At 31.3% G+C, this 12,651-nt stretch overlaps 1 protein-coding gene across 2 annotated transcripts; it reads right to left on the bottom strand.

Moving 5' to 3' along the window:
• Positions 1–3,143: 3,143 nt before the first annotated feature.
• LOC119631871 (neuronal calcium sensor 2) lies at positions 3,144–11,295 on the bottom strand. 2 transcript variants are annotated; one of them, XM_038024413.1, is made up of 5 exons: positions 10,824–11,295; positions 6,021–6,510; positions 5,822–5,965; positions 4,157–4,285; positions 3,144–3,416 (listed from the first exon to the last, which is right to left on the bottom strand). In XM_038024413.1, exons 2-5 carry the CDS (start codon positions 6,129–6,131, stop codon positions 3,240–3,242), a joined length of 561 nt encoding a protein of 186 aa, XP_037880341.1. In that variant the 5' UTR covers positions 6,132–6,510; positions 10,824–11,295; the 3' UTR covers positions 3,144–3,239. The 2 variants fall into 2 exon arrangements, with proteins under 2 accessions (XP_037880341.1, XP_037880342.1); XM_038024414.1 differs by lacking the exon at positions 10,824–11,295 and adding an exon at positions 10,219–10,746.
• Positions 11,296–12,651: the final 1,356 nt, after the last annotated feature.

Below are 12,651 nucleotides of genomic sequence, written 5' to 3'. Positions count from 1 at the left end.
AAAAAAAAAAAAATTAAAAAAATTAATTTCTACACCCATCGCCTAAGGCTAAGGGATAACACCCACACGAAAGCTTCAGAGATCTCATAAAACATATACTTTTTTGATTAGTATCAAATACTAAAGTCATTTAAGCATGTCCGTCTGTCCATCCGTCTGTGTTAAATAGTCTACTGGCTGCAAAAAGTCAGCCATCAAGTTTGGCAAAAGCATTAGAAGTTCTTGCACCCAGATTGGTGTTGCAAATGAGTCAAACCGGTCAAAGGACACGCGCACAGTACAATATAATTTGAGACCACCTTCACTTTTCAAAAATAAAAAAAAAATCTGCTTTTTTGCTCGTAACTTATAAAAACACGACAAACGCATGCATGTGCAATTTGCATTTATATTGTATGAACGGTCCCGCAGGACCTGTCCCAAACTGAAGAAAAAAAAACAAGTCGGCGCAGCTGGCTCGATATTATAGAATATTGAGATCCATTCTTTTGCCAAAACGTTTGCAGCACCACTCTCTTTAAATTCGACATGTTATTGATTAATATCAAATGTGAACCGTTCTAGACGTGTTTCTCAATCGATCTGTCCATCTGTCTTTTACTTGCTGTGGCAAATGTGCTCATGATCGTAAAAGTGGAGATATGTGCTTCAGACACACGATATTATTTTCTGCTTTTATTCAGCAAAAATAGAAAAAGCCAGACGCGCCCACCCAACATTATAAAATATAAAAATTTAGCTTTTTCTTTTTGTTCTTTTTTTTTTTTAGTCTGTTTAGCCACCCACTCGCAGATGATCGAGAATGTAATTGTCTTACTTGTTTTGCATGCATTTTATTAATCTGTTATGAGTTTCTAAATATTTTTAGTCTATGAAATGTGAATTGGGCATAAGTTGAGGAATTTTAAAATGCTTATAATACGAGTTAAGTATGTGTACATGAATATATATTTTAAAATTTCGAACAGAATTTTTGAATACTTAGTGAGCCATAAAATATTACGTAAGATGTTTATTTGGTTCAAAATTCTATTAACAGAAAGATAGGTTCAGGGAAGTGCATAAAGGAGACGCAATCTATACGGCCGTCCGCTGCATTTACGTTTGGCTTTTATGACGTAAAGCGAGCCTTGACTTTTATTGCCGCATTCCTCTCGTCTTTTTAATAAGAATATCTGGATAGTAGAAAATTTTATCGGACAAAAAAGTTGCAAGATATTCCATCTAAAACGGATTCAGCCAAAACAGTTCCATGAAGCAGAGAGCAATTAAGTTAATTGTAGATCCGATAGTGCTAAGCACGGAAAGGAGAAAAGTAAATTCAAAATCGACTGAATATGAATATAGATCATAATGCAGTCATGAGGATTTAGTCACAACAATCTAGGATCTATGTAGGAAAAAGTTAAAAAGCAATATGCAATTACCTCTATCTTCTGGACGTTGTAGTAATGAATGTCGAAAAAATTGATTGAAAAACATAAATGAAAATTCTACATCCATGCTTTGATGAATTTGAATCCAAGATTCATCACAATTCGTACAGACATACATGTGAGATCATATCTCATTGTTAAGGTTAAGCTTCCACACTTCACCTACGCAGAAGCTTCGCCGATAGATATGCGTTTTAAAGAATCCAAACGTTTCAAGAATTCCAACTGTTTCTCCTGAATCCAGTTGCACTCGCTATTCTCATTGCAGATATGTCTTCCTTTCTACAGCCTAACCATTTCAGGATTTTGTTTTGCACTTATCGACCAGATCATCTGTTTTCAATTTTACTTATTCATTTTGCAGTTCTGAGAATTCCTAATGGCTTTAACGGCTAAATACCAGTAACTACCCAAGACCACTTGACTTAATGCAGTTATGTTTTCGAGTAACAACTCCAAAGTAATGCGTTGTATGGGAAGGGATCGAAAAAGCGGTCCGATTCGTCCATGGGCCAAGGCACGTCGATGCAATAAACTTGATCAACATATCTCGAAAATTCTGACGTATAATTATAAACCCAAAAATACATAGAGAGGCAAGCAGACAAACAGACAGAGGTCTTTCATTCTATAGCAAAGTTTTACTTACCAAACAAAAGAATAACTTAACTAACTATTAATAATAATAAATATATGCAAATTGTTTTCGCGTCTGTTGCAGCAGTTCCCTGCCAAGCAGTCATTGACACGCCATTTTTATGTGCCGTTTTTCTTGTTCGAAGTACAAATTTTATAATTTTGAACCAGCACCGTTTTTGCGTTATGTGAGAGAAAATGTATTTCCCTTTCTTGTAAGTATGTAATATATGTAATATATTTATTATCTATTAAAATTACGAAGCAAAGAGGCAGCTAACAACTGAAATATTTACAGATCACCTATTAACAAGCTACGTGTACCGTTAACGGTACACGTCTCGAACAGTGTCAATGTACACAGCAATACATTTCATAATAGGGCGTTAGGAACAATTCATATTTAGTTTCTAATATTTTTGAGCTTGGTTGCGTAAATGAGTTCTATTGTGCGCTGAAAATGGTACACGTGGTAGGGAATATTTTAAATCTTAAAACCAAACATATTATTATTTTATTAGTGTTAGTGCTGCTAGCAGTTAACACTAGCTTTACGTCGCCCAAATACACAATAAACAGCGAGTGAAAACACTGTCTCGCAAATCAAACGTTTACATCATTCTAGTCAAGTCCGATTTGCATCGATTTGCAAAACGCGGCATGTCAGGCAACTTCGCAACTCGATTATATACTGTCCGCATTTGTGCATAGTATAGCGCCATAAGCACATTTTTATCACAGTACAGTAAAAGTCGAGAGAAGAATATTGAATGACGATAATTCTTTTTCTGGTTACGTGATACGCGATCATTCAAAGTAACTAGTCAAATTTCTTTCTTTTTGCTTTCCCAAAACAAATCTAACGTCCTGAAACTTGGAAAGTACCCAAAGCCCAAAATGCGGTTATGAAAAAACTTTATAAATTATTAAATCCATAAAAGTTGTAGTCAACATTGTCTTTACACCAGCCATCCATTATAAGCAATGTAGCAACCGGTGTCGTGTTTAACGTGGAGAATGTACCATCTTAAAGGTTTCACAGCCCGGATAGACTGATGAAAGACAACAATATACACATTGAAAATAGGTAATTTGTTTCATTACTATATTTATTGTTTATTCTTAAATTATACACATATTAGAAGAAATTGAATGATTGAGATTTCTTTATGGTGCTAGCATTTTTGAAAGTTCCTCATCTTGGAGACAGCCCTTTAAGAACTCTTCCTGCGTTAATTGACCATCATTGTTTTCATCCATTTTAGAGAATATATTCTTCGCTCTTTCCTCCGCCGAATCAGCGGGACGATTTGATGAACAAGCCCCAAGCATATCGTAGATTGCCTAAAATTGAAATCAATATCCATTTTTTATTCTATTCAGCGCAGCTGACAAAATTTGTATATACTATGTAGTGCAAAGGAAGATCACTAAAATTAATTAAACAAATTGTGATTTGATGTCCATCTTTCCCACAACAATAGTTCTATGATCAACTTTTAGTGGGAGTAAATATATATTATATATATATTTTTTTTTATATATTTATATATATATATATATATATATATATATATTTGGCCGAGTTAAATGGTTGGCTTCTATACTGCCATGAAGTTTTTAAAAAACTCTTCATGTGAATGAAAAATTTAACTACAAAAAAGTTGCATTGTTATGCACTATGTCTGACCAATGTCTTTCAAAGTTTGATCCTCTTAGGAAATATAATAGAATAAAAATATCGCCCCATGAATAAATATAATTTTCAAACTTAAATTTCTTATTAGCGATTCTATGTTAAGATTCTAAAGAGAATGCTTTTCAAATTTGGCACTTTTTTCTTTCCTCTTTTTAGGAATCGTCCAGGAAAGTGGACTGATTGAGAATTGCTTGAGAAATAAAGCAATGTAGAGACAAACGTTCCCCCCATAAGTTTTAATGGGACATGTGGCAAGTTGTCATTGTCAACTCGCGGGTCTAAAATCTTGAAGAGATATTTGTCCTATTGTAAAAGCAGCAAGATATTTAGCTACGATTTATTATCATCGTATGTAGAATGAAAATTGTAAATTGTTCGCAATTACCTGAACAATTTTTGTCATTTCTTGTATGTCAATAACACCATTTCCATCGACGTCATACATTCTGAATGCCCATTTTAATTTTTCTTCGGGAGTTCCACTTGATGTTACATCTATTGCGAGTAAAAATTCCTGAAAGTGTATACGAAAGAGAAATAAATTTGAGGCGGATTTTTTTTTTTTTTTTTTGAAAATGTACAAATGTAGTCAGACCCTTCACAATTTATAATCCTTCTAATGGCTTTAACTAATTGCATGTATGCGACTTGTTGTTCTAACGAATGGTTGATTAAGTTCGGAATTCGAATGTGTCACGATAATAACCTAGCAAATGATGTTTAATAGTTATAAGCAACATTGAAATTGTTACATGTTTTTCGAACATGTCGTTAAGGAAAGCCTAACAATCAAAGTAAGATCTTGATCATTAATGCGAACAGCAAAATCGATTTAGTCATGGTATCTGTTTTGTTCTTTCTGTCTTTGCTTCGGCTTACTGAAATCCTATCCCAGTAACGGCCTTTAAATATTAGAACTTTCAGTGTAAATTTCTCTTCAACGTAATCTCGGGTAACGTGATCGTCCATAACTGTCAAAAAACCATTTACAAATAAAGCGGAGTAATTTAATCTTCCCACGAAGTGTTATCAATTTGTATATGTTGCGTATATGTGAGCACATTGAGCGATAAAGCATTCATCCATCTCCACTAGTTCCACTCCATCTAGCTAAGAGACCGTCTTCGATTTTGTCTTTGTTTAAAAAGCTTGCATAAAAACTCTAAGATTTCCTCATCAGGTGCAAACGGTTCAAAACATAATTATTTTGTTATTTATATCATATCTACTGTCCATTTTTGTTTTACAAAAACGTATTAAACGTCAGATTATAGTGCGGAAGGTATTGTAAGTCAAAAAGAAACAGAAAGATATTCAAATAATAGATATTTAAAATTTGATTCCTTTGGATCGACTCTTCAATATAAACTCTTCAGATCCTGCAATTCAATATTCCTCCAAAAAGTAAAACATAACTGCGAAGATTAATGCGGAAGCCACATATCTAGTGCAATGCCCAATATTGCCCCACAGTTTAAAAGTTTGCAGTTCCCATTTCCATAGAAATGACCTTCTTATGGACGCGTCGCCTATAGTAATAAAACAATGTTTCGATTTATTTCATGTAGACAACATGAGCAAAACATAAGCAGCAAACCTTATATGTTAATGTTTGCATATATAGTGATATATACATGTATATATATATATATATTTATCGTATATATATATATATATATATATGTATATATATATTGAATGTAATATTCGATTGACTTTTGCTGTCTGTCGTTATGGGATGTCGCATCTAGAATGCTAAATTTAGTATAGAAGCATATTAAGAGGAGAAAACACAACTTCATAGTTCAATTTTTATTGGAGTTAACGATTTTCTTTTCTCCCAACTTGTAAATTAATTGCATTGAGAACCTAGCGCACCAAACATCCCTTGTTGTGGTGGGCATAGAAAAAAATCTAACGCGGATGTATGTGTATGCATTATATATATACTTATATATAATGCATATATATATATATATTTATATATATATATATATACATATATAAAAGCGTTTATTAATATAATCATAAAATCTGATGTAATTCTCACCTTAAAGTCTATGTATCCGTTTTTATCCATGTCGAATGTTCGAAAGACATGATCACAAAACTCTTCCGCATTTCCAGACGGGAAAAACATTTTATACATATCAACAAATTTTGCCGGAGTTAATCGCCCATTTGGACAATCTTGCTATAATAAAATTCAACCTGTTAGTACGTAGTAGTATAGTATATGAAATAGTTACCTTAAATCCTTTATACCACTCTTTTATGGTGGCTTCATCGTAGCGAGTGTGAGATTTCAAAAATTCCATATCTTCTTTTGTAAGACGATCTTTACTATTTAGGCAGCCCATGGCAATGTCTAACTACGGCAAACGTCCGATACGTTCTTAATTCATTCGAGAGAAAAACTTTACAAGTTTTTTTTATTTTTTTTTTTATTTATTTATTTATTTCTTTTAAATTATTATTATTATTTTTTAAACTTTTACAATATTATTATTATGATCCAAATGCACGAGAGATTTTCTCAATAATAAATACTTTTAATAATAGAAATTATTATTAGAGTAGATTGCAATCAATGAATGCACCAAATTAAAGAACTTCTAATCGAATTAAAGGACATACTACATATATTAATATGTATAAGTAGTCATGCGCACTGCAAATACTCCAAGCTTATGAAAAAGGATTGGTTATTTCATCTATAGTTGTTGCTGCTTTTTCTTCCTTCAATTAAGGGTTACCATTAAAATACAATAATGCATATGCACTTATATATACATATATACATATATATATATATATATATATATATATATATATATAAATTATATATGTGTATTAGCGCTGGCATATATTATATTTGAGAAAACTTATCGAGCATGAATTTATTATTATTATTATTATTATTATTACTATTATTATTATTTTTTTACTAACTAACTAAAAATAGTTAATCTCCTAAACTATAAATAAATTTTAATTGTTGAATTATTTCATATTCTCTTAGTAAATAGATAAATAAATGAAATAAAAAGCACGTTTGGTTTAGTGAGGCATATATCTGAGAAGCTTTAACATACTTCTATGTCTATTGAAAGCGTTTGCAGTTGCTTCTCTAAAAGGTTCTTAAACTTTCAACGAGTTGTGAATGCAGTTAACATAATAAGGACATGCCTAACCTATGAAACTGAAACTAGTTAACCCACTTTTTCGTCAGTAGCTGTGCTTTCGACCAGAAGTTCTCAACTAATTCATTTCACAATAGACAGTTACACGACGACGACGATGACGACGATAACGCCGCCATTCTCATAAGAATGCTACGAAATATTGAAGAAATTAAAACCTTTGTAAAGGTTTCGTGTTAATGTTTTTCGAAATTGCATTTTTTGTTTTTTTCAAAGTTTCGTTTGTTTTCAATGCTTTTTTATTTGCTTATTTTTTGTTTATATATATTTATGACATTATTTTATTAAAACTTAGAAATTTTATCATTTATATTTGAAACACTTTTCTTTTTTTTTTTGAACACTTTCCAAAAATATTCCAAGCAATTGTTAATAATTTTTAAATACTATTTTTATGAAAGAGAATCGAGATTTCGTCATTTACTTCTTGAAAGGTTGAAAGGACTTCCTCTCACTTATGAGACGAATGTGTCGCCTAAGATTACAGTTGCTGCAGCATTTTCATATTAAAAAGATTAAGACAGTCTGTGTTGCAATAAAAATATATATTGTATGTATATACAAAAGTTTTAATTATGTGACTATACAGTTAGTCAGATATTTATTCACGGAACTTTTATGTCTAAGTTCTCTCTTGCATACATAGAAAAACGATTAAATAGAATGAAATTTAAAGGTGTCAGAAGTGGGTAGATGGGTAGATAGGTAGGTAGGTAGGTAAGTAGTTAGGTAGTTAGGTAGGTAGGTAGGTAGGTAGGTAGATAGATTTTCAAAGGTATCCCAAGTACATTACATTCATTATGCAGAGCGCTAGGAGCGCGTCTTTATAATAATAAGTCCCATTATTCTCGCATCATCAAATCTCAATAGCTGCTGTTGTATGCTGCCTAAGTAGTTTGCTTTATGCTACTCGTAGTTACCCCAGCACAAATTGTGGTGCTTATAAATACTAGGCCGTTTTATTGATTTTCAAACATTGTGCATGTGAACGCTACATGATGATACGAGATAGACGCATGAAACTTTTTGACGTTTTGTATTTTTCCACGTAAAGATTTAATTATATTTCATAAAAAATAACATTCTCCGTAGTATTGAAATTTACTTTTTATTTAATAAAACTATGTTTTCATTTCATTAATCTGTGTTTCGATAATGTATAATTGGCTAAGACAGTGTGTCAAAATCGCGAGGAATTTCTTCATTTAAGGTTACACACGCATAAATGCGTGGGCATAAGAGTAGTCCTTATGAAGTAGTCCTTAACTATCATATGAAAATTTCATGCGTATGAAACTTACGATGCGTATGGCGTACGCAATAAGCTGAAATGAGTAGTGGGTAGACGCTTTTATGATTGTTTACCAACGTATAACCTTTTATTGATACTATCCTTTTAAATGAACAAATATTTACGGAAATCAGCAAAATGCGAACCCATCAAATAACATTGTTTTTTTTTTCTTTTCTCGAACTTTCCCTTTGTGGCGAAAAATTACTTTACAGATATGTATGTGTTGTTCTCTTATTTGTCCAAAAAGAAGCTCTGCATTATTTCATGTCCAAAACACGTGCAGTATATTGCACGAGATTAAACAAGAGCATACTGTTCTAATCTTTGTATCCGGACGTATCGTTGGACATGTTTACTTCATTTCGATGTGTGAATTTCCCATTACTTTCCATCGAACTTGTATATTAAGGCAATCAAGTCAAAATTTATACATTTTGTATTATATTTCAACCAAATAAGAGGCGGACGGATGGCCACAATTGCTCAAGAAATTACACCTTGTCCTCTACCTACCTTGTACGTAGCAATTAATAACGAAAAGCGACAAAGGACCGTCAGGACTAATTAACTTATCATGAAAAATTAGTCTGAACCTCTTCGCCTTGTTTCTGCATATGAAAATCTTGACTTCGACGGCTGATATAAAAATGACAAGCAAGATGCTCAGTACAATTATGTTTATATTAAAGCAACGGACCACATGTTGTCATCAATACGCTAATTTCACTTTTTGCGATAGATGGATATATTGCCAGCAAGGATACTTACTATTAGTATTATTATTATTAGTTATTTAGCGATACTCCCTGTTACAGTATATTAGTTTATAGACAGAAATCGTATATTAGTTTATAGACAGAAATTTTGGGCTTTCGATTTTTCTTTTGGATTCACTTAACATATCTGTCACGAACATGAAACGAAAACAATTAGGTTTATAATTATTTCACATCATTTTGGGTAGGTACCAAAACGTTGAAATAAGTTTTCGCGAATAACTTACAAAACAATTGGTCCTGAGCAGAAATAATCTCAGCTAATTCGTCAAGGTTAGTTTTAGAAGAGAGAAAAGGGGATAATTCAAAATTAAATTCAATTTCCTTTTGTTAATATATTTAGAACAAAAATCGCATTAAATTATCACTGTAATATCCAATTAGAACTGACAATTTCTCTATATTGCTCACACAATCACATATAGCGCATAACGCGACTATATTCTTTGCAGGAGTTTATAACAAGTCCTAAACGAGATTCATGGTTCATATTTTATATTAACAATGCAATAGAGCATAGCCCTACACGTTGCCCCACCAAGTTAATGGGGGACGCACATTGTATGAAAATTTCTTTACAACTTTGCGAAAAGAACACAGACCTCGAACATTTTACTCAATCTTAACTAAGACGAAATGAATCTTATTAAGGTTTTGGCTAACGTTTTAGGATGAATTTCTCGCGATCTGTATAATTGATTTGTTATGTTTAAAGAACTCTTCGAATAAAGAACAAAGAGAAAGATGGACAGACATAGTTGAAATAATTGAAAATTGAATTCTCAGTAAATTAATTGCACTTGATTGAATTTAAAACAGTCATAACAGATATAATCATAAGATGTTTTTTTTTTTTGGCAGAACGCAAAACTTGGGAATATTTTTACTGCCTAACGTGAACACGTACCTTATAAACACGTTTATCGGCATTGAAAACTTTTGAGAATTTCTTTTCAACAAAATTGCGATAGGTATATCGCAATAATAAGTTTTTAACTTTTCTGTTTATGGGTTATTAAAATGAAGAGAAAATAATAAACGGCTGTCGATATAACCAAAAGTAATAATTAACAAACAAACAATTTTCGAAAACATTCCTAAGTCATATCAAAATGCATATAGCACACACTTATATGATTATTTTTAGGAAAATCCATTGCAAGTTTAGACACACCCGTTATGATATGATGAATGATATTAAATTTTTTCATTGCTGTTGTTTGCAAATCGAATTATTTCCAAAGGTTTGTTAATACAAAATGTGCTGCTAACGATTTTTCTTTAGGTCACACATAAATTATAGATTTCTGGATTATATTAATAGCAATACGAATAATTTTTAGGTCGCTCGCTTTCGAATTGTATGCGTTTGTCACATGTTTTAATGTCGTTATTTACTTTGTGCATTGATGTCGATTATAATAGTTTTGGGGTTTTTTTACGACCTAATTATCAAGGAGAGCTCCAGCGAAGTAAAAAAAAATTGAAAAAACTGAAAAAAAAAACGAAAACGAAATGTCACCGTTGCTCACTGGAAGATTTGCGGACACGTTATGCATCCTCACGGTAACGAAACATTTAAAAATTATTTTTGCCTTAATGCCTAATTGGCCAAATAAGTATGTACCACGTAAACGCTCATACAATACTTATAAGAGCTTGCACGTTTTCCTTTTTCATAACGAAATTGTATACTTATATATATATGTATATATATATATAAATATAAATATAAATGTACATATCTGCATATATCTATAAACAAGTTAAAGCACTTACCAGTCGCTATTTGTAAACATTAGCATAATGTCGACTTCAGCGTCAACATTAATGCGCACACAAACACAAACTTACAAAATACACTGTATACACCACGATGTTATATATCTTTGTCGCAAATTATGTAATAATATATGAACGCTTTACACGAATATATATGTAGAACATAATAACTATACTGCGATTTTAGATTTTAACTTTAGCTTTAAACAATCAAAGCAGGCACACTGCCTACACTAGCAAATAGTATCTTTTACAATATAAACATTTGCTCTGCAGATAAACGACTTAACACAGGACAACAACGAGCACATTTTTTGCCGTGTAACTCAATCAAAATTGTCATAAAGCGTTGCAAAAACCCGTATAGATTCGCAAAACTGACCATACTAAGCGTTGCAAAATTTCGTATACGTTGACCAAACTTGCCATCCATACTAGTATCGCATAAACTTTTATAAAATTTATTTTTTTACTCTGCTGAATATCTTTTTCAAATTTGCAATTAATTTTTTCATGTTTTCTCACAAGCACAACTATTTTTCTAATTGTTTTTGCTGAAAGGTGTTAAGGTATAAAAAAAGTAAAGTGCAAATGGTATCCATATTTTGCTTACATTTTATAAAAATTTTGTATTATTTTTCACGAGAAATTTCGTTTAATTTTTTCACGAGAAATTTTTTTGTACAATATCTGATTTAAAAAAGAAAAATAAAAAAAAAAATAGCAAATAGGAAATGAAAAAACTAAATGTCTTCTTCTTCTTTTGCAAGTCAGCAAATCAACAATAGAAGATTGCCTGTATTGTGTAAAAAGTTTCAGTTTTTATATATTAAAATAGTAATAAAACGTTATATACTTGACGAAAATTGACGGAATATAAAATTGCTTCAAAGCTTTTGCTTTTTAATACAGCTCAATTGAAAATTTGAAAAGTTGTTTCGATATGTATCTATATATTGAATGTCCGTCATACAACTTATTTCTCCAGATGACTAGGATAAACGATTTTAGATCATTATATCTATAGTTGTAGTTTATCAAACAAAACGTATAAACGAAAATTTATTTCGAGCAAAACAAACAAATGTAACATAATCTTAAAAAATACATGCATGGAGCTTAGCAAGAAATTCTAGATAGCCAAAATATATCCCATATGTATTTGTAGTAAGCTTGCCTTGTTTTGGTTACGTTCAACCGGAATTAAAATTTATAAAGACATAAAAATGATTGACAGTGCGACACTGAAGATCCTTGCAGGTCTAATCACATGGGCGTTACCTATTTTCTAGTACGATGGAATGAACTCATTGCTTTCATTTATTTATTTCTTGTGAACAAACTATATTCAATATTAACACATTTTGTATAATCTTCAGGCGCAAATATATAAAATATAACTAGCGATATAAAGAGGCGAGTAATTTTACGTTCATATAATACGCATAAGCTAAATAAGCATATTATTAATTATTATATAATTAATATTTGTTCGCATTTTTATATATTGTTTTCCATTTTTGTATATTATTGTACAATTAATTATTAGCCTCTGCGTTTGTTTCCTGAAAAATACGAAAAGCAAAACTTGCCTTTCAAATCATTTAATTCAATTAAATCGATTGTATTTCAAGATATTACTTACCTCTCTGTATAGTCTTAGGAAACTGATAACTACTTTCTACAATTTCATCTTAATATCCATTCTTTCCCACGTCTATGTGCAAGAAATCGCTCGACAGCGAACATAATTATAAATAAATGATACAACATATGTCCACAGCTAATAAAAGAAAATAAATGATTTTCAAATCGTTTTAATAAA

Source organism: Glossina fuscipes, unplaced genomic scaffold, assembly GCF_014805625.2.
Source record: "Glossina fuscipes isolate IAEA_lab_2018 unplaced genomic scaffold, Yale_Gfus_2 1, whole genome shotgun sequence".
Classification (NCBI taxonomy): Eukaryota; Metazoa; Arthropoda; class Insecta; order Diptera; family Glossinidae; genus Glossina; species Glossina fuscipes.
This window is presented reverse-complemented; position numbering and strand designations above follow the sequence as displayed.